The sequence below is a fragment of the Fulmarus glacialis genome, unplaced genomic scaffold, assembly GCF_000690835.1.
Source record: "Fulmarus glacialis isolate BGI_N327 unplaced genomic scaffold, ASM69083v1 scaffold8226, whole genome shotgun sequence".
NCBI lineage: Eukaryota > Metazoa > Chordata > Aves > Procellariiformes > Procellariidae > Fulmarus > Fulmarus glacialis.
The window spans coordinates 28,802-50,306 of NW_009217427.1; the positions used below are offsets into that span (position 1 = coordinate 28,802).

Sequence of the window (21,505 nt, forward strand, 5' to 3'; positions counted from 1 at the left end):
AAGGGCAAAACTGAGCTGAGTGGGGAAAGGGAGGTAACTGGTGGGCTGGGGCAGATCCACTGGGGTGTGTTTTTGTGGGACTATATGAAGTGATTGTTGTGCCAGGAGGCCCATCCGCACTGCAGTGCGAGACTGCATCTCACTGCAGTGAGACACCCATCAAGTGCCAATGGTTTTGAATGGCTTCTGATAACTCTTCCATAAGTCTCTGTTTTGTTTTTTTTTTCCTTTTTTCTTTCTTTTTTTTCTTTTTTGCAAGTCTAGTGAGTTGAGTTTGCAATTTGAGTCAGTTGCAGTTTGAGTGAATGGTAGGCAGAGTCATATATTACATTTAAAGAAGAAAGTGCTTTTCAAAAATTAGGATTCTTCATTGTTACATGTCCGAAGGCCAGGCTGGGAAAGAACTGAGCACCTGGGACTCTGCATGAAAGGCTAAGCCAACTCACCTTTTCAAACCATTCCATACCAAGACTTGCTCTTCTGGTAAGATTGGTAACACTCCGATGCTTTCCTCAGAATACCAGTGACTATGCTTAACAAATTCCTTTCCTGTGCCTGCATTTCTTACTTGCACCCCATGTGTTAAAAGAGGTGAATCAGACAGATAAGAGACAGCTGGAAGCAACTGAGGGAACACGTTTAAGCAATAGGAAACTTGGAAGGTGGAGACTGTAATCTTACAGGCAAAGATGGGATGCTATAGTGCCCATCTCCTGGGGGCATATGACAGACATAGATTTATGCCTAGGAAAATGTGCGCTTCTTCATATCCATCTGCAATTGACAATGTTTGTTAGTACTTTGTAGTGATAGAGAATTCAGTGGTCACATATTTTGTGTAATGAGTCATTGATTTCATCTCCCTCTGCAAAGGTGTCCAAACAAATCCTGTTAACTTTTTAATGGGGTTCTTAGCAGGAACGCCACAGCTTGAATGAAATGTGGAGAATGAACTAGCCTCATTCCAGGTATCTCCAGGCTGAAAAGTGAGATACCTTACTGCTGGGAAAAATGTCCTCTTAAAGTCAGGTCAGCGCAAAGAAAACATCTGTCTCCAAGTCTGACATATTTCCACAGGAGGGAATTACTTCATTGAAAAGTAATTAAAACTCACAAAAGTTGCTGTAGCATGGCTTTAAACAACCAATACTGGTCCCTGTTTCCTGCTCGCTTTGTATAAAAATCTTCTATGGAGAAGATATCTTGGTTACTCTGATTAGGAACTGGATAAAGATAATTCCTTTGCATATTTATTTTTGGCATCATGCTATTTCAAGTACTTTTGCCATTGAACTTGCCTATAGTAGAGCAGCAATATGTGCTTGCATCTTAAGCAGATATGATTTCAATGGATAGTACAGCGGCTGAGACAGTATCGCTCCCTGGTTGCAGACTGAACGTATAGTATCATGTGTGAATAGCTGATGCAGTATCTGAGTCGCTGCAATGCATTTCAATGCCCAGAGTCCTGCGCAAGCTGTGTTCTAGATCTTGATCCTTTTTCCATGTGCATTGCTCTTCCATGTTCAGACAAGGCCAAAGTCTCTTTTCTTTTAATGTGTATTTATTTATGGATTTTGATTTGTAAGTTTTGGGCCCATTTTCCAAAGGACTCCCACTTGTGGCTTTCTCAAGTACCCTAGCATCAAAACTAGGTCTCCAGTTAAGTTTGTTTGTGAGCTCAGACTGCGGTGATTAGGCAGGTTGTGTCTCTCATTTGCAGCTGATAGTATCAGAGAGATGACTCATGCCTACTCAATTGCCTTCCTGTTTGGTAAATGATGCATTCTGCAGTTCACAGTATTACAGACCAGTTTGGACTGTTTAGATCAGAAAGAAAGGCTCTCCTCTCCAAAACAGGGGATTTTTCTTTCTATCTGACTTTAAACCTGTTTGAAGGATATGAAATTGTTAAATCAGCTCCTGTTCGCTATCTCTGCCTGTCAGTGCAGCTGGCTACAGACCTGAACATGACAAAATGCTAGGAAAAAGGTTCTTGGCTCAAATGTTTAGGCTGAGACAGTTCTGCTAGTTGGACGAAACTGCAACTCAACAGTCCAACTTGCATATGGTTGCCCAAACCTAGTCTTTGCCATGCCATCCATCTCTGATGTTTATATTTTCCAAGTGGATGATTTCAACTCCTATGTAATCCATGGCGCTGTTTTTAGAGTTAGACAATGAGGAGAGTGGAGGCTTTCAAGGTGCAATAATATTCCAAGCCCTCCTCCATTCGCCTAAAGAATACTGTGATTCTCAAGAGTACCTTGTGTTTCCCAAGCATAATCTAGAAAAGGAAAGAGAAGTCGGTCCCTTAGAAGAAGTCAAGTGGGAAGATACAGGAGAACATATAGATGCTGCTCTGGGTAGCAAAAGAAAATCACTGAATACGCTTAGCACTTGGCCGATACAGCTCCCAAGCTCCTCCTCTCCTCCATCAAACATCAGAATGACTTGTGTATTGCATTTAAAACCTGATGTCTTGCTGAGTGATTTACGTGGGGGCCTATAGAACCCGGTGAGTGGCATGGGGAGTTTTGGTGTGTGCTGTTGCCCAGGATGTGTTGAGGCAACAGATTCCTTTTTGCTATTGCGGCAGGTTTAAAATATGTACCTTTTCCTTTTCAGTAAACATTCTCTGTCTCTCCATCTTCCTTGTCTCTGTATGTCTCTTTCTTTGTCTCCTTCTGTCAAAATAAATCTGGCTGCCGTGCACTGTAGTTAACTCAAAATATTGCTAACATTAAATGTGCCCAGACATTTTTATTAATACATTAAACTTGCATGAAATTTTTAGGCATTATAATTTACAAAGCTTACACCAAGATGGCATTTGAAACTGACATGAGCTATTAATTAAAAAAGACATTAAATAATTGTCAGTTGACATCTAAATTACTGTTTTGCTAGCTGACAGTAGCTTGCCTCAAGCCTCTTTCTCTTCTCAAGTGTTAGTAAATATCCCATTGAGTTTAAGGGCATCCCATTATGAACTGATTGTTTAAGTCTTAGTGTTATATATGTGACTAAATAAAGTGGTAAATGCTGTTAATTTTTTCACAATGAGCTGTCAGTGTCGTGTGGCTGTAGAAACACTTCTGGTTTAAGTATTTGGGAAAGTATCAAGGGGAACACATTAGAATGCTTCCTCATTTTAGTGGAAACCTGTTCTTGCAATGTGTTGGTTAGGTTCAGTATCAGCCCATCAGGGTTCTAGCATCAAGGCCTTCCACTGGTACGAGGCTGAGCAACTCCATCGACTCTGATGGTACTGTGCTGGGTGGCACCCACTCAGAGTATGTCCCAGCTAGGGAGAGAAATTATTTAGTGGCTTGAGGCGCTTCTGGGAATAATTATGTGAAATTTAAAACAAAATTTGGCTGAAGGTGAATTTGGTGAGTGCTTGATCAGTTGGATTAAGGTTTTTTTCCTGAACAAACACTAATAATCATCACTGGTCACACAGAAAATGAAGTTGTCTGCAGAAGATATGCCAGTTCTCCTTCTCCAGTCCTAAAGGGTGGTATCTTGATTTTCACTGAGGGTTTCAGGTTGCCTGTATCCCTGAGGGATCCAGGATGGCTGTATGATTGGTTGGAGTAAATCTAGAACTAGGTGATTTCAGAGAGTGGACTTTGCTTTATCAAAGTGTTTTCCAGGACTAGCCACTGGGCTAAAAATGCCATGAATTAGAATTCCCAAGGAATTGAAGCAAGTAGCTAAAATCAGTTTAGACCTAATTATCACATGTTTCTCTGGTGACCTGAATAAATGGGAAACTATTCCTATGACCTATGGGGAAAAATAAGTCAGATAAAAATGAACATATAGCTTGGATTTTCTTGGGGAATCTCCTTGGTATTTTTAATACTGTAGCACTTAGAGTAATATTTCAATGCTTTTTTCAGGAAATAAACTGGGGGGGATTGTGGTGGCTTTGTATTTGTGGGATTTTTGGAATTTTTTTTTGGTTGCTGTTGTTAAGAACAGCTACCTCCCATACATCTCCTTTCAGAGATGTACAACCTCAACCAGTTAGACGAAGAATGTTGGAATCCAAAACATGGCATATAACCCCATTCTTTGGGTCAAGTTTGGTCCTACAACGAAGAGATGCCAACATGGGTGAGATTCCTATGGAAGGCTACCACATACTTCAGCTATTACTTGTTCTATAAAGGTCCAGTTCCAACCTTTAAGATATTCCCATTATGTATAGGCCAGTTTGTCAACACAAACTACTATCTGGAAAGGCCCTACCTTGAAGGAGGTTAGGAGGAAAGATCAAGAAATACACTGAATCCTGTGTGATGTATTTCCTTTTGATATTCTGTGAGTAGATCGCTTGGTTGCAGAATGATGGTGCAAAACCAACTAAGCTAGTTTTGCATCAACTATCTGAGATGTGGAAAAGTATAGCTTTGTTTATAAAACAAAGCACCATATATGCTTCCTTGCTAAAAATTGATGCTATCTTGAGGATATCTGCATTTCACTAATCCTACTAAGGATTCATTTATAGGGGCATTTTTAAATGTTTGCTATGGATCTGGTAGTATTTTTACTGTCCGAGGTTTCCTCAAGACCAGTAGAAGGGTGTACTGTTTCCTCAGATTAACACCTGCGCTACAGAATCCCTTAATGAGCCACCAAGGAGTGGTGGCACCATGGATGCCCTGAAGTGAATGAGAACAAAGATTTGTTAGTAAACTACTCACTGCCACAGTAGAATTGAAAAGTACAACTGATTAAGAAGCAATTGTGGATTTCTAGTTGTTTTCTACTTAACTGAAAAAAGTAATCTTTAACATACATAGTTTTGCCCCCGAATATTGTGGAATTACAGCTTCTCTCACTGGTCAGTGTCGGTGGCTCTAAAGCAAAGAGGTTGTGTATTGTGTCACACTTCCAGCCTTAAGACCAGAATTTTGACCTGAAACTGGAAACTTCACTCTACCTTTTAGCAAACACCTGTAGACTGGGACGAGGAATCATCAAAGGGGTCAATGTAAGATCATCATTAAAGATGTTAAATTTTGCTGCCATGACAAAGTCAGTCACTTCCCCTAGAAAGATCAGAGGATGGTATCACAGATGTTCAAACTGTCTCTGAAGGAAAATATCACACATAATAAACAGCAAGGGGAGGTAGAAAAGTCTAATGTGGAGTAGTTCGTGGATCATACCATCTGCATTTCATCCAGGCAATAAATCTACTGCCTTCTGTGTCTCTTCTTGTCTCTGTCCCTCTCTTCCCTTCATTACCTTTTCCCTTGACTCTGGTCTCTGGCTTTTCTGTTTCAGCTTAGCTTTCTCACACGCTTCTCATTCGTTGCTCTGTCTATACTGCCCTTAATACACCAGAAAGTTTACTGGGTATTCTATGTTTGTTCTTCTGGTCATGTAATAGTCCTAATCTATTTTAGGTTAATACACAGAAATTGTCAGTGTCTTGTAAGAGAATAGTGTGTTACTAGAAAGGAAGCATTTTGTGACAGTTAGCTGTGTTAGGTTGGGGAAGTGTCTCCCTGGGAAAATAACAGATGCTTCATGGCTGGAGCCCATCTGTGTTGGACAGGCAAAACACTGAAGTACTTGCTGCAATGGGTGCCGTTGCTTTCTTTAGAAGGAATGACTGTGATGGGGACATCCTTCTATCCAGTTCTCTGAGAAAAGCCAAAAGCCATTTCTTAGGTCATTGAGTACAGCTGTTGCCTTCAGCTTATGAGAATGCTGATTAATTAATGTTTGGGTTTTTTTAGTCACTTATAAAATGTCTCAAAGGGATACAAAAAAGTGTCTACATCCGTAGATTACCATGAGCCAACAGACAACTTGCAGCCCAGAGTCCCTACTCCTGTACATCTCTACCCTATTGCCTGTCCTTGGAGGGGATGAGGAGTGCATTGCCTGTGCAGTCTAGCACTGCCTCTTCTGCCTGTGAACCCGTCAGTTGCTCAAAACCTAAAATGGTCTTACTGTTTCTGGATAGCGAGGAGGAAGGTGAGGGGCAAAAATGCATCCCTTCCAGTAGGAATGATCACTGCATGATCTTGACCTGTAAGAGCCTGGAGTGAAGGGAGTTCTCAGAACTGAGATCCAGGCACAGTAACTGGGAAATTTTTGATGAAGCCATTTACCCTGGTTTACATCTTTTTCTTTTTCCTTTTCTTTTCTCTCTTTAGCTTTTTAAATCTAAAGGACTTGTGAACATATGACAATACAGTAAAAACTTTGTTTCAGAAAAAATGTGGAAAAGTTCTAGCAATGTCAAAGAACATCCAACTTCAGCACTTTTGAAACAAGGCCTTTGGCTTTCATCCCTTAAAAATACTTTTTAAAAATGAGTTTGCTATTATAATACATAGTACAAACTCAAAAAAAAAAAAGCTTAATCAAAAGTATTTGAAGGATTTTCTTTTTAAAAAGAATCTCAGTCTGCTGGGATTTCTTTCCTATTTCTGAAATGTCAAAACCCTGTTACAATGAATTTCCTTTTTCCACACAGATCAACTAGATACACTGCCTATCATAGTCCTCTAGAGGCTTACATGTGTGTTATATGTTATCATTCAAATCACAGTTGTGGGGAAGCATCATGCACAAAGAGAGAGAGGAGTTAAACATTACAGTTTGTGTATCACGCCGTAGAAAACACGTGGGGCAATGACTCTTACCTTCTATCCATTTTGCCATCCGACTCTAAAGGCAGAACAGGAAAATGTGGTTAGTTAAGAAACCGGGAACAGAGTGGTGATAGGCCTGCTCAGAAGTTGTGAGGATGCAACCAGGGGAACACAGTTACAGCTGGTAAAGATCCAGCCATCCTTTCTGAGGCAAAACTCTTTGATGTTAGTAATGTCACACAACCTTCCTAAAGCCCTTCTTGACTCTTCCAGCTGGAACATCGCATGTCAATTTTCTCCGAGCTGTGTCTTTGCTAATATTTTGGAATTATAACCTTGGTTGTAGCACATGACCAGAGTGTCACGAGAAACAACTTTGAGGGCAGATGCTTGGTGAGAATGAGGCGGAAGCAGTTTCCCTTTAGGCCTGCTATGTAGTGCCGCTAAAGAAAGCATCAGCCGTTTGTCTTTCAGGAAGTGGCATTACATTGTCATTTGTATCCTCATGGGATACCTGGGGAGTCTGTTTGCAAAATTATCCTTTAAATGACCAGTGTTGACTGTAAATAGGATGGAATCAGGTCGTGACTGATAGGCTGAGCTCACTGTAGCAGTACTGGGCCCAGAGAGCTCAGTCTACTTTACTCCAAGCTTAATAGTTAAGACCACTCTGCTCCCCTAAGCAAAAGTCTGTGACTACTGTTGAAGCGGTGTGTCATGGTGCACTGCTGACTTAGTAGGGTTAGACAGTTCTGGTTGCTGGGAAATTACGTCTTGTTTGTCGCGTGAAGGTTAATGCAAAGAGCTGGCCACAGAAGCAAATGTTTCTGGATACAGTGGGTGGACAAGCAGCTCCTAGTCCTATGCTGTAGCAACCTGACTGAGTTCTCTCACTGCATTTTCCTTGTTTAATGTCTGGCTCATTTTCGTGGTGGAAACTGGCTACATTTATGAGAATTTCTTTGGTTTTAGAAGTAGTCTGTGAGAGCTGGCACTTTGCATGGAACCAGAGCTGCAAAGGTGCTTTTAGAAATTCACCATGCAGATGCCATACAGAGAGCAATGCTTTCAGTCCCCAAACTCTCTTATTATAGTCCCTCTTCTTTCAGTAAGGATTATTTCCCCGCATATGTCATGAGATTGCCTCACTGCTTCCATTTCTGCTATTGGTTTCCTTCCAAGCCAAACTTTCATGTGCTACTAAGAGTACAGACCTCTCTTGACAAGCAAAACCTAGGTTGCAAAGATTTGTGCTAGCAAAGTCCCAGGATTCTTTTTTGCAAAAAAAGAACAGCTTATGCTGTTGTTCTGGTCAACCTGTTAGGACTTTGCATTTCCTCATTTACCCCTATCTATTGCTGTTGTATTTGCTATGCTTTTTTATTTCTAGCTTTTAACTACAGTTGTATTTAGCAGTGGAAGAAATCACCACAATATTTGCTGTACAGTGTTCTGTGAGGCACTTCGGAGTCCTGTCAAATAAGAGGCTTTTTGCAGAGGATGGAGGGCCATGGACCAGCATTGCCTCTGGGGAGGCTCATGGAACAAATTCTGCCCATCACTAACTTCTGTCTACTGAAATGATGGGCATTATTCAGTTTAAGATTTTGGATTTGAATCCAAAACCATGGGTTGTAAACTGCTGGTCCAAAGTCAAAAGGATCTGTTGCTATCAGCAGTTATGATGTTAGATCAAAGAGCTTTTGCCTGTTTCAGATGAAAAACATGCTTTCCTGTGGCAACTTGAAAACCAGTCATAGTGGAAAAGTTATGGGGAGTTTTGCTATGTACTCTGATGGAAACGGCGTATCTTAGAGTCAGACAGTCACATTTGAAGGAAAAGTTCAGAATCAGTGAAATAAATAGTAATTTTGGCTAGGAAGTTTGAGCAAGCCTCTTGCCCTTTCTGCAAATCCAACAGGCTCTTTAACTTATGTCGAAGAGACAGAAATTTGTTTTAAAAATTAATTATTCTAAAAGATACCCAGGCAATAAGCTGAAGTGAATTCTAGTTCTCTTGTAAGGCTAAAGAGCAGAGTTGGATATACTGAAATGTGAATCTGCAGTTCTAGGGACTCCAGCACTTCAGACACTTTAAAAATAGTTCTTCAAAGGAAAACCAGAGCTGTAGTACATACACAATTCCTAACACTGAAGTTCAGATCTGCTGTATCAGAACATAAGGAGATCTAGATCTCTGGATAAGAAGCCAGGAGTATTTTTTCTTACCTCCAAAGACATTGTCAATCATTTGTTTTTTGATCATGCAGATTATTACTGCTACAAAACTGATTGCTAGAAACGCTCCCAGAGTAACTCCTATAATAACATATGTGAAATCTGCAAAAATTGAAAACAAGCCAGTGAGTATACACCATTAAGTAATAAATACAGTCTGTGTTTCAGATGTGACGCAAAGTTTCCAAAGTTTAAATGCATCCCTGAAAAAAAAAACAAAATCCTATTTATTCTTCAGAAGGGGCTGATGATGCTGAGTCAGACTAGGTAGCTGAGAAGAGTCTACTTTTTCAACCTTCTGCACATCATGAAACCATGTGAACCTGTGGCTAAGGGGCTCAATGTCATTTTATGATAATGAACAGGTTTAGCCTTTGGTGTGTGCAGGTCTCAGCTGAGTTTTAGAGCTAGGGCTCTACTTTCCCCCCCAAAACGAAATTCTCCATCCCCACTCCCTTGCCATTCTGTATCCTGCCAAACTCTTATTCCTGCTTCCCATAGCTGCACACACACAGCTTCATCTCCACTTCCCAGTACCCAGCCTCCTGCCCTGCCTGACTATTCTGCCTCTATAAGTCTTCAGTGGGAAGAAGCAGGTGAATTTTTAAGTGTAAACTATGAACCACATTGTGATTTTTTTTTTTTTTTTTTTTTAATCACTGTGTGTGCGTAAGGGTCCACCTTCATCTGTCCGGCAGGAGGGTACCTGTGTTCAGGATCTGTGTTTTTGTGTTCCAGGCTCTCTCCTCCCTATGCTCATTATATTTACTTAAAAGTCATTTAAAGGCCCCAGTCACATGGCAGGACTCTGCTGTGCTAGGCAAAGTACAAACACGCAACCACACGATTATCTTGTAGACATAAAAAGCACATGAAGTCTTCTAAGCACATTCATTTTTGTTATATTTGCTTTGCCCCTCACTTCCTGTCTGGAAGCGAAAATCTCACCGTAAACTTACCTATTTCCTCCTCTGAGTTTCCAGAAGCATAGACCTTTGCTCTCCAAAAATCTGAAATGGAAGTATTTTAGCCTGTTAGGACATCAAGGAGAATACTCTACTCTATATTCAAGGAGAATGCCATATTTGGCTATTTCCAAGGGAATAGTTGATCCTGGTAAAGCTTAAGAAAGGATCTGAGGCTTCCTGGAGTAGTGAAGTGTTATCAGTCAAGTTAATATGGACATCCTAGGAATGTGGTCACCACATGACAGTTTTTTTTATCAGAATAGAAAATACAATTTTAAAATTTTATTTTGTCTTAGCACTGTTTTCATTCTAGAGTTTCCTCACTGCAAACCTGAGAGCTGTATGCAGGAGAAGTTGCTATAAATCAAGGAAAAAGTTATGGATGCAGTAAAGCTAATAAGACATGCTAACAGGAGAGGATATGGCACACCCCAGCACCCTTCTCCAGAAAACATGAGTCCCAATCCTGCCTGTAGTTCCAGTCTCCAAAATGTGATTTATTGCTGGCAGAGAAGAGAGTCTTTTGCTTTTGCAAGAAAATGTTATAGACTGGAAGCAACCTTTTCAGAGACTCCCATGCCAAGTTCCCTGTTCATTAAATAGACACCCTCCTGGCCCTTCCCCTTTCTATAAAGCCACTGAGCTGTGTTGCCTGATGCACTTAGAATGGAGTGTCTTTGAAGAAAACAATTAATTCCCACACACTTTTTGAAGGAAGCAGATTCAAAATTTTCCAAACAAAAAAAAAAAGTCAAGAAAAAGGAGAGAAGTCATGTTTAGTTTTAATGTTGCTTGTTTATTATAGGAAATTACTAAAAATGTACACTCTATTTTTTTCAGTGATGGGCATGCAAGGATATTTCCACCAAAGTTTTCAAGTAGCTCCAAATGACATTAACTGATGTGTAGCTGCATGAGGTGCTGGAGCATGAGAAGGCTTTAAAGGCAGATAGGACTCCTACATTTTAAAACAGTATGCTATGAAATTTCTGTCTCCTGCACATGGTTTAGGTAGAACATGAAGTCCTCTCCTACAGGTCTTGCTCTTTGGCAATCCACTGCCTGGCTGACAGTACATATGGGACCTGGTGGGAAGATAGCTGTTTTGCACGCTTCATCTTTTCATAGGCATTCCCCACTGTAATGGGGAATTGTGAGGGAGTATTGTCTGACTGAAACTCAAGTGGGATTTTAAGGTCTTAAATGCATCCAGTTTTCCTACTGCTAAGGTGTCCAATATCATAAGTCCGAGCTTACCTCTCTTCTCTCTCCTCCACTTTTTCTGGAGGAATAATTCTGTCTTCTTGAGGTTTTGGGGACTGTACTTTCATTTCTTGTCCAGTAAAATGAGTGCTAGAAATATGATTGCTTTTAAACTTGAAGCGTAGTCCTCCCATGCCAAAACCAGCCATTTTGGTACCTTTACAGAAATCCAACTTGAGTGTGCTTTTCAGACTGCTGAAACTCTCTCTTGAGCTGATTGTGGGCTCTGGGGCTTCCGCGGTTATGTCAGAAAAATCTGATGTGTTGGGTGGCTCACAACAGATTTGTTTTTATTTCCTGGTCTTAATCACATTTCTAATCCCAAATTTTCATAAAATACGAACCAAGCTTCAAAAATCTGGAGAAGAACTTAAAAAAATCTTGAGTTTTAAAGCAAATGTATTTTGGGAGCTATAATTCTGAGCTGAAAGTCTTTTTTTGCCAAACTTCTCTTTATAATTAAAATGTCTGGAAACATGTTTTATGCAAGCAGAAATGTTTTCTCTCTGAAAATCCCATGACATTCAGAGAAGGGAGTTGGGAGGGGTGGGGGATCCAATTGCAGATATGATCTCAAAAGCTGGCTATTCTAAATGACCAAAATCAAAGTTACAAAGAAGGGGGGGGGGGAAGGGGGGAAGTCTGAGACTACGCAGTGGGTGTAAAAAGCATAGCTCCTGATTTTCCAGATTAAAAACCAGTCCCTTTGCTCCCACCTGTGAATTTATTTCATTATAAATTTTAAAAAAATCCCTTTCTTCCATCTCCTTAATTATTCTTTGTGCTCATATGAAGAATGTTTTAAATTCAAACATAATAAAAGTGGTATTGTATTACTTTTATTATCCTAATGATCATAATACATAGACCTTAATGTATGCTTTCTAATGGAATTAAACCAGTGACAGATTATGTGTTTTATGGCAGAAATAATATTTTACATGGAATATTTTATGTAGGTCAGTTTAATATATTGAGATTAAATTACTAGTTTCTTTTTAAAAAGGGAGAGAGGGAGGGAAATCTCTGAAAACCCACAGGACTAGAGAGAACATTTTCAATTCATACTTTCAATATGGTTTTAATTAAGGTTTAATATCATTTACTGGATGCTGCTTAAATACCGTTTGCTTTTGAGGACTGTGTTAGATAGCCAGCTTCTGTTTGTTTCAGTTTCTCCTTAGGTGGAAAGAAGTGGATTGACCAAGTCAAATACACGTGTGTCACTGTTTGTCCTAGATCCCATCTTCAGTTTAGATCTTTTGCGGATGTACACAAACCTCCCGGTACAGAGGGGTTAGAAATGATGCCTCAGATTCTGCAGCACTCGAGTCCCAGTGCTAGCTTTCTGACCCCTTCTCTCTGTATACTGGATTTAGACTAACTCCCATGCCTTGAACCAACCCTCTGAACTTTGAGAATATTTGCTTCTGGGTGGAAGAGCCTTGCAGATGACTTTGATATCTACACTCGAGTGACTCATGGATCATTTTTCAAAGGGTCTCAAAGCCACTGATGGTGCTTTCTCCTCTCTCCTGTGTGCCTGGCTCAGGCGTAGCGTGCAATTGGCAGTATCATAAGATGTGCCCCCCTCCCCGGGGCTCTGACAGCAGCAGGAGGCCGGTGAGAGGCACGGGCTGTGTCTCCAACCAGCGGGGAACGGTTTTGTGCGTGTGTCATTGGTAGAGAGTCTGGAGATGAGACTGCAGACTAGACAGGTCTTGCATTAGAGGTGGGAGGGGACGGAGAAAGAGTAAGTGTGAATCTGCCACGGCAGCCTGCCTGAGGAGCCGGGCTTGGTCCGGTATGCTGGAGCCAGGCGTGCCGCTGAGGAAGCTTTTTCTTCTGGCTGCCTACCGCAGTCCTCTGCCAGTGTGGCTGTCTCCCCTGAGGTAGAGCTACTGAGCAGGTGATGGACCCGCAAATAAATACAGTGGGCTGGGAGCCTCTGGTCTGTCATCTCTGGGCAGGCTTAGCCCTTCTCAGACCTGTGTGCACTACGCAGAAAACAGCTTCTGAGCTGCACCGAGGGACGTCCTATTCTCCCTGTGCCCTCTGCTATGTAACTGTGCTCACACGGTGCCTTGACCGCAGGTCAGCGCAGTGAGGAAAGCACAATTTGGGCACAAGTTCAGGGAGCAAGAATAGCTCACTTTCCCCACCTTATGAGATATTGTGAACAACTCCCAGCCATAACCTACAGTGATAAACAGCAACATGTGCCTTGTCTTTCTCAATGCACAGCACTTGCCTTAGTCCCTTTGCTTGTTGCCTCCTGCTTCCATGTGACTTTCTTCTCCCTTCCTCCCCCATCTCAGGTTTCTCCTCATTGCAGCAGATAGTGGCTGGTCCTGGGGCACTGCAGCAGCCAGGGGTTCAGTGCCATTTATCTTTGAGGCAGCAAATAGGAAAGGAAGCAAGTATTTGGGAAACCCAGAGGTAGGGTGGAAAAAAGGGATTGTGGTTCACAGTGGTTGTCTGAGCAATTCCAGAGTCAAATAAGGAATGCCCATGACAACAAAGAGGTTACAGGCAATGATACTGCTGGAAAGCATTCCTGAAAACCATTATTAAAAAAAAGAAGAGTATTCTGGCTCTTCTAGCAAAGAATTCTAGAAAAATTCCCAGCTGCGTGTGAATTTCATAAGATAGGCACTGTTGGCATCCAGGCAAATGGGGTCCTTCCTCGGTCCTCAAATTAGAGGCAAATTCTTTCTCTGTAGTAACAGATGAGGATAGGAGTCCTACCTGAAGACAGGAATTTGTTGAGCTCTAGTCCTTGCCAGGCACCCCTCCATCCAAGGCCTATGGATTTGCCATGGCCTGCACCTTTCCATGGAAGCATATTAGTGCATTTTCCTTGTGTCTATTGCAAAGTGCCTTTTGCTGTAGAACATGTCCTGCTGCTCGAGTCTGCATCTCTTTGCTCTAGGCAGATGCTACTGTATCAGTGGGACGCACGCCATTTGTTTGCTGAGCAATAACTAGTCAGTAACTAGGGAGCAATTGTTGCTGACTTTCTCTTCATATCTATAAGAACAGTTAGTTATGCATGTCCAGTGTGACGGACAGTCTTAATTTCTCTGGACTCCTGGAAGCATCTATAGAAAGGTGCAGAGGTCTTGAAGGGCCAACAAAAAAGGATAGTGAGAGTGACAAATTCCTATGTATACCCTGAGAAAGATGACAAGAGGATAGTGCACTGCTGTAGACCTATGGATAGCTTTGCTTGCAGAAGCTGAGGCAGGAGCGGACATCCAGTGGATGCAAGCTGGAATAGCTGGTCTGCAAACTTCAGGTGGGGCAAACTGCCCTTGTGGGATTCCCCAAGGGTAGATGATGATTTTCTATGAATTTCTGCATGAAGTAGGGTGGTGTGGGAGGCGTCCATTAGGTAAAGATCAGGCTTTTGCCACCAGAGGGTGCCTGCCCCCTTACCTAACGTCTCGGAGACCACAGTAACCCATGTAAACTTCTGTCTTCGTAGCTGCGGTCAGCTCCATCCTCCACATTAGTCCCAAAGAGCCCCACTTCTTCCCTGCACAAAGTGGAGGTGAGTAACCGTGAAGTAAGAGGCAAGTTGTGAGGATGAGAAAGCCCTGCTTTGGGCTGGCAGGAAGCATTAGAAGCAGCCTGAGTCAGGAGCATTGAAGTCCTGTGAGTAAGGGTTGCAGAGACCAAAAGTGGCTTGCAGATAGCATGCACACAGATCAACTTTTTCCTTATACTCTACTAAAGTACTGTTTTCTATACAGTGCCAAACAGGATGCTCAGCAGCTCTGCTATCTCATCTGCAAAGATGCAGGTATTTAACTTCATGGTGTCTTCCGGATTGCACACAGCTGACCCCTTAGCAGTCAGTCTAGGACATGTTAGCTAGAAAACTCAGCAAAATATCCCACTGTCTCAACAAATGTTCATTCTCCAAGGAACAGAGTTCTGAACAAAGTTTTAAAACAACATACATACAATTAGACTAGCAAATAAATAACCCCAGCAAGCTGAGGGAAAAAAAAGCTCTCAAAAAGGATGGAAAAGAAATATGATAGATCACTTACGTAAAAGAAGAAGAAATGCCGTTAGGACTGGTATCCAGCTTGTTAGTAAGGTCATTGTGAAGTTTTGACAACAGAGTGGTTTCACCCAAGTTTTCTGAATTTAGCTCTTCTGCGGTGTCTTTTTAAAAAAAAAAAGTTAAAGCAGGTCATGTGACTATATTGGGAAACTACAGTCGCATCCTGAGTAGTTACATTTGCAAATAGAAGTTCTCTTTTTTCGGTTTAAGATCAACATATAAATGAACTCCCTGCTTGAAAATGTTCTGTGGAGAAGGTGGACAGCCAACAGTCACAGCCTGGTTCATCTGTTTTGTTCTCTAAGGGACCTTTAAATGCTAACATTTATTTTTACAAAATTGAAAAAGTCCTATTACAGTGAATTGGTGTCTGCTGAAGTCTTCTAAATCCATGGAGATGCGAGTGGGTTTTCTGTCTTAGAAGGAGAACCTTCTAAGGCAGTCTCTCTCAATGTTGCCAGCTTTTTTTTTTAACTCAACATGAATGCCATCATAACATGGTGAGGAGAGGAATACTTGGCCGAACACTTCCCTTTCATAATCAGCTTTTTCAAGAGTGGAGTGAAGAAGCTCACCATGGCTGCAAAACCATTGCAAGCCAGTTCCTGGAAAAGAACTTCTACCTTAGAAACATGTCTTGACATAGTAGGAACTAAAAAGCAGGAACTTACTGGCAGATAATGCTTCTGATGAGTCAAGCTTATTCTTTGAACCACAGTGAAAAAACAGATTTTTCTGTTCTTCAGGAAAATTCATCTTTTCAAACAGATTAACCTGTTCCAAAACTGACAACAAAAATGACAACAAAACATGCAAGTAAATATTAATGCTTTTTGTTAAGTGAACCCATTCCTCCCAACTAATTTCAGTCCATCCTTCAGAGATGAAAGGCACAAGAATATGGGGCTTTTCTTTTTTTTTTTTTTTTTTTTTTAGCAGAGGACTCTCTGGAGGGTCTCTGTATTGTTTTTACCTCTTGCTTCTTGAATTGCCTTTCTGCTTTAGATTAGTCCTTTGCTGTCTGGTATTACCGTGTCATGTAGATGCTTATATACACTAATCAAAATAATCTGAAACACATCTTGAGTGAGAAGGTTTAAGAGAAAAAAAATTATTGGGTATTTCTTTTTCCTCCTGTTACTGAAGGAATGTCTGAGCAATCTGGTTTCAGCAGAATGTCACATCTTAAGGCTGGATGAAACATCTGCCTTGCTGAGTAAATTATAGTTGTAAAGCCCTCCTTCCAGAAGTCTTTTTTTAATGGGACTATTGCAGACCATAAGGAATGCTGGTGACTGCATATGTATGGACACCTTGGCAGAAAAATGACTGCAAATGAGCAAGATGTTCACAAATGTTTAGTTGCTCTGACAAGCTGTGAGTGAAAAATTGTGTTTATTACTTCCAGGTGTTTGTGGAGGGATAAGCAAAACACAGTGATAGCCAACAAATAAGACTCCTGAGGCACTAAAAATATAAGTAAAGGTGACCCATGTACCCTCTGAGGTGACCTTAATTCCTGGCTTATTTTGCTGTATGAAGCATAGGTAGAACTGACTGAGTGTGGTAGATGTGATAGAAAGTATTTGTTAATGCTTTGACCCATTGCGAGTGTGTGTGTGTGTGTGTGCACATGCATGTGTGTGTAATTCATTTTTGCTCTTTCACTGTTCTTGGTTCTCTCTGGGATCAGAGTTGAAAACACCAAAACCAAGCAAACAAAAATCTCTGCACCAGCAAAAAAAATACCAGGATCCTTGTAAGAAACCTCCAATGTTTCCATAACTCATGTGTTTCATCTGCAAATGATCCCATGCTCCAAGGTTCCTGAGAACCTCTTATGGAAGGAATAACATGAATGTCAACGCTCTCTTTTTTTCTTTTCTCTCCCCTCCCCCCCACCACCCCAGCCCAAGTCAGTAGTCTCAGGGGGCTCTCGTATTTCAGAGAAGCAAATAAACATCTGAGTATTTGGCTGAACTATCTAAAGCTGCTTGGTTTATTCCGTTGCTACCTCTCCACAAAATGCTTCAGATAGCTCAGCTAGCTGACTGAGCACTTCTGACTACGTATGCTTCACTACTCTCATTCACAGCATACCTCCAGTGAGGAAAAGCATTGATCAGAATAAGCCAGGCTTAATAAAATCCTGCTTTGCAGTGGGTTTATTCTGATTCTTGACCAAACTGGGAAATGTGGTTTCAAGCATAGTCATCATTATCAGCCTTCCCTCTATTACCCACTCTCCACCCTCTGGCCACTGGGCAGGATATATATGTTTAATTAATTCTGCTTTTACCTTCAACCTGTAAATAGTGGGAGTAATGTCAGATTTATATGTTATATGAATAACAAGGATTTCTCAGGAGACCCTATCCTGGTGAAAGAGGCTAACTGTAATTTTCAGCTGTGAGTAATTGTATATAATATAATCCTAAATGATTTTTCTTCTGTAATTTCATTAGAGTTTAGAAATTTAATTAGATTTTGAATCACTCTGAAATAAAGTAGCAAAACACCCAGAGACTAAGAGCAGTGGTTATTTTGTCCTCTGAGGCCAGAATTCTTGGTCTCAAATTGGCATGTGTTCATTAGGAGGAAGTTTGCAGAAGTTCTTGATATATTATTGTCTTTCAGAATGGACTCTGAATAGGTCTTTGGAGAGCATTAGAAGAGCACACAATTATTATACAGACTCTTTTTGAGGTTTAAGATCATCTGCCTTGCATATACTTAATAAAAATATGCCTCTAAAGTTGTTTAAGAAACTATGGAGATAGGAAAGATGCTCCTCCAGTGCCTCAGTGCTCTTCCCGGTTTATTAGCAACTCCAGTACCTGTGTATGATGATACAGAGAGGAGTTGTTTGCTTTACTTTAATGATTAGGTAGGTTTATGGTTATTTTTATTGCTACACATATGAACTGTCATGGTGGCTGTAATTAGAAGCACACTAAAATGCTGTTCCTTCTCTTCCATCCGAGGTTCATAAGAAATCTGTCCTTCTGGCAAACTTTGATTCTCTGTGGAATTCATCCCATGTGTTTAAAAAAAAAAAAAAAAAAAAAATTAATCAAACTGCACTAAACAGGACAAAGCAAAGACCAGAAGACCAGTGCAACAGCTTATGATTGTGGGGTGCCAAGATAGTTGTAATGGGTTCAGAAAGGGGATCTTCTTAAAAGATTCTGAGGGACTAGCTATGCAAGTGCTTGTTCCTTTTTTGTTTTAACTGATGTAACTTGGTTTGTGTTTGTGGAGATGGCCTGATTTGTACTGCTTAACTAAAAAGGGGATTTGGGCATTTAGGAGCACATTCTCCAAAGCCTTTACCCACATAGCAGTGCCTCTTTTCTCATTGGGGTTAGTTGCCTGAACCAGGACTAGCCACATGATTTTGTGAGAGTAGGTCCTTAAAGTAATAACATGTAACAAATTGAGGCGTTAGATAGAAAGGAGAAAATTCAGATTACTTTCAGCATGGCAGCAATATAAGGAACCACAACAGAGCTATAGACTGCATAAATTAAAGAATCTCACAGAAATGAGCAAGGGGAGAGAGCGCAAATGTGAAATGAAGAATTTCAGCACGACAAATCAAACAGGAAAAAAAAAATGCTCTTTAAATAATGGCAATCCATTGAAAAGAAAGAGGAAACTCCAATGCAATGGGATGCATGCCAGTCCCAAAGTAAGAAGTCAAAAAGAAACCTCCAGGTGACCAGGATGTTCTGTTACTGACTGACCTATGTATAACCACCGCTAGCATCCTCTACTTTGGCCACTGCAGGCAGACATAGGGTGAAATAGTTCATTGGTCTGATCCAAGAGGCCGTTTCCTTTTTTTCATGAGCTCTCAATGAGAACTCATTATCACACAAATCCAGCCCTCAGGCTTAAAATCTGCTTTCAGGGTGTGGCGAAGTAAGTCTTGGAGCCTGATTGAAAAAGATTCTTAGAAAAAGATTGAAAGTTTTTGTGCACTTGGCTTGATGGGCATCGATGGAGATTAGGCAACCTCAGGGCATTCTGGTGTGCGTGGACATGCTGCCTTCCATTAACATGTCACGTCACAGCACAGAACAAGTTGAAGAAAACATGTTCAGGCTGGTTACTGCCAAAAATCAAGGTTCTTTTGCTATGGGCATCCGGAACAAATGGAAACTATGTTTGAAAACTTTCAGCTGCTCTTCCTTTGCTATTTTCTCCATCTCCTCCTCTGTCAGGATTCTGAGCTGCTGGGACAACTGGGAGGGATTCCACATCTCAACAAGCAGCAGAATCACAGATGTCGGGTGTGTTAACAAAGGGAAACATGCCTGCACCAGTTATTTAGCGCCTTCCTCCCTCAGCGTTAAGGAATACTATGGGAAACCATTCAACATTTCAGTCTTGCTTCTTTTTTTTTTCTTCTCCATCTCTGTTTCTTTTTCAATGTGAAGGAACATGTTATGTTACAGAGATGCTGGTACATTTTAAAAACATGTTTTCTTGACTTTACTTGAGGGATGCTATAGCTTAGTGCTATTGCCAACTGGGAGAGGTGCAAGGAGACAAAGAAAAAAGCGTTGGGACATGTGTACTCAAGTCTCTTTCATGCCACATCAAGAAAGAAAATGCTGAAGCAGTCCATGGCTCATCTGAGCAGTCAATTCATTTGCAGATGTCCTGTCCCAGATCTTGGTCTGTTCTTAGGTTTATAAAATTGTGTGGTGTCCCTCATGGAAGTTGTAACTTCTACTGAGCTTAATTTCTTCCATACTAGGTGTATTTGGATTATTCATTCAGGTGGTCTGCATCTATGTGTCATTATTCCTTGCTTCCCAATGAAGAAGATTTTTTTGTATTTCTAAACTAGACTGATTCTGTGTTATGCTACAACAGGGAAAAATGGTATTAAAACAGAAGGCGATTTCTTCCGTGGTGAAGGAAAGCGCCTGCACATCACTTTGGGAAGTTGTATATCTTTTGGGTTAATACATAGCAACGAGCATATACTAGATGCTGGGATGAAACACAGGTAGGTAGATACAAATTTGGGTTGAAAAATAAAGCTTTTTGTAGGAAACCATGTGGCTAATCTTTCTGCTTGAAAGGTGCGTATCTGGTATTTGCATGAAAACAGGCAAATTCATTCTAGGCTGAGTTTCAGCCTCCTGCCACTGTGCCGTAGGCATGGTCTGGGATCCTGGGGAACCTGCTGATACTGTTTCCTGATGACACAGTTTATAGCTCAGACTCGAGCACAGACAACAGGAGTGTTCATGGTTCCTCTTCTCTGGTGTGCTTTTCCATACTGACACCCTTCAGCTGGAGAGCTTTGGCACCCGCACACAGTGTAGCAGGGCTTTCAGTGAGGTGGTCTTATGGTCAGGGAGGTATGTTTTTTCGCTCTTCCTCTGTGCGTGTGTTTGGCAGGGGGTCTTCTGTTTAGAGCTAGCCATGTTATAAACCATTGAAAATCTTCCTTTCCTGTCTGGACCGTGTGCTGCATGGCCATTGCAGCAACTGCCTCTCTAGCATTTTCCTTGTGTCTCTTACTGTCATTTCCTACAGGCTGGGATTCCAGGTAACATACAGACAGCGTCAGCAATGGCAGCATTTTTTCCCATCTTCCTCTGCTTTAGACCGGAGGATTTCAATTCCTTTCTGGTTTCAGGTAAAAATTTTCTAGGAGAGGTATCAATCTCCAGCTAGTGCATTTAGGCCTATAGGTATGTTCTTAGGATTATTACCTTTGCTAACCCTTAAACATAGTCCATAGACTCATACGTATTTGTAGACCACAGCTCAGAGGAATGGTTTTACAGAAACCTTTAATCTGACTTGTCTTGTCTTAGACAACCGTAGCCCAATCTGTAGCCTGTTGTATAAAATGTTTATAAAAGTTGGAGACAAATTGTCTAGTACAAAATAGTTTATTTAGATTAAAAAGATTAGTAATAAAAACTCTTCCAGGCTTCTCATGAAATCACCAGTCAGTTAGTTGAGAGAGTCTAGAAGTAGGAGGATGTGTTTGTGCTTGAGATGACCGGGACGTGTTTCAGTTAGCTAAGGAAATAGGAAAGAGGTCAGGATCCTGCCTGAGACATCGTAGTCCGTGAGTCACTGGGAAGGATGAGTGTGGGAACACAAGAAGCAAAAGTTTAACAAGGCAAAGGCGACTGAGAATTAGGCCTATGTTCCTCCAAAAGCAAGGTTGCAAATAATAGTCAACAGAGACAGAGGCTCTGTTTTGTAGCTTGATCTTGTTTTATTTTCAATAGAACCAGGTCACGTTTTAGTAGCAACTTGAGACCGTCTGATCTGACTTGCTTTTTCGCCTGAATGGGATT

At 41.1% G+C, this 21,505-nt stretch overlaps 1 protein-coding gene across 1 annotated transcript; it reads right to left on the minus strand.

Annotated features, from left to right (window-relative positions):
* Positions 1-6,677: 6,677 nt before the first annotated feature.
* On the minus strand, positions 6,678-15,208 carry LOC104078132 (chromosome unknown open reading frame, human C10orf128; the record flags this gene model as incomplete). The annotated part of the gene is made up of 4 exons (XM_009579660.1): positions 15,154-15,208; positions 9,824-9,874; positions 8,856-8,966; positions 6,678-6,702 (listed from the first exon to the last, which is right to left on the minus strand). Coding segments are annotated over exons 1-4 (242 nt in total), but the record flags the coding sequence as incomplete, so codon positions are not given.
* Positions 15,209-21,505: the final 6,297 nt, after the last annotated feature.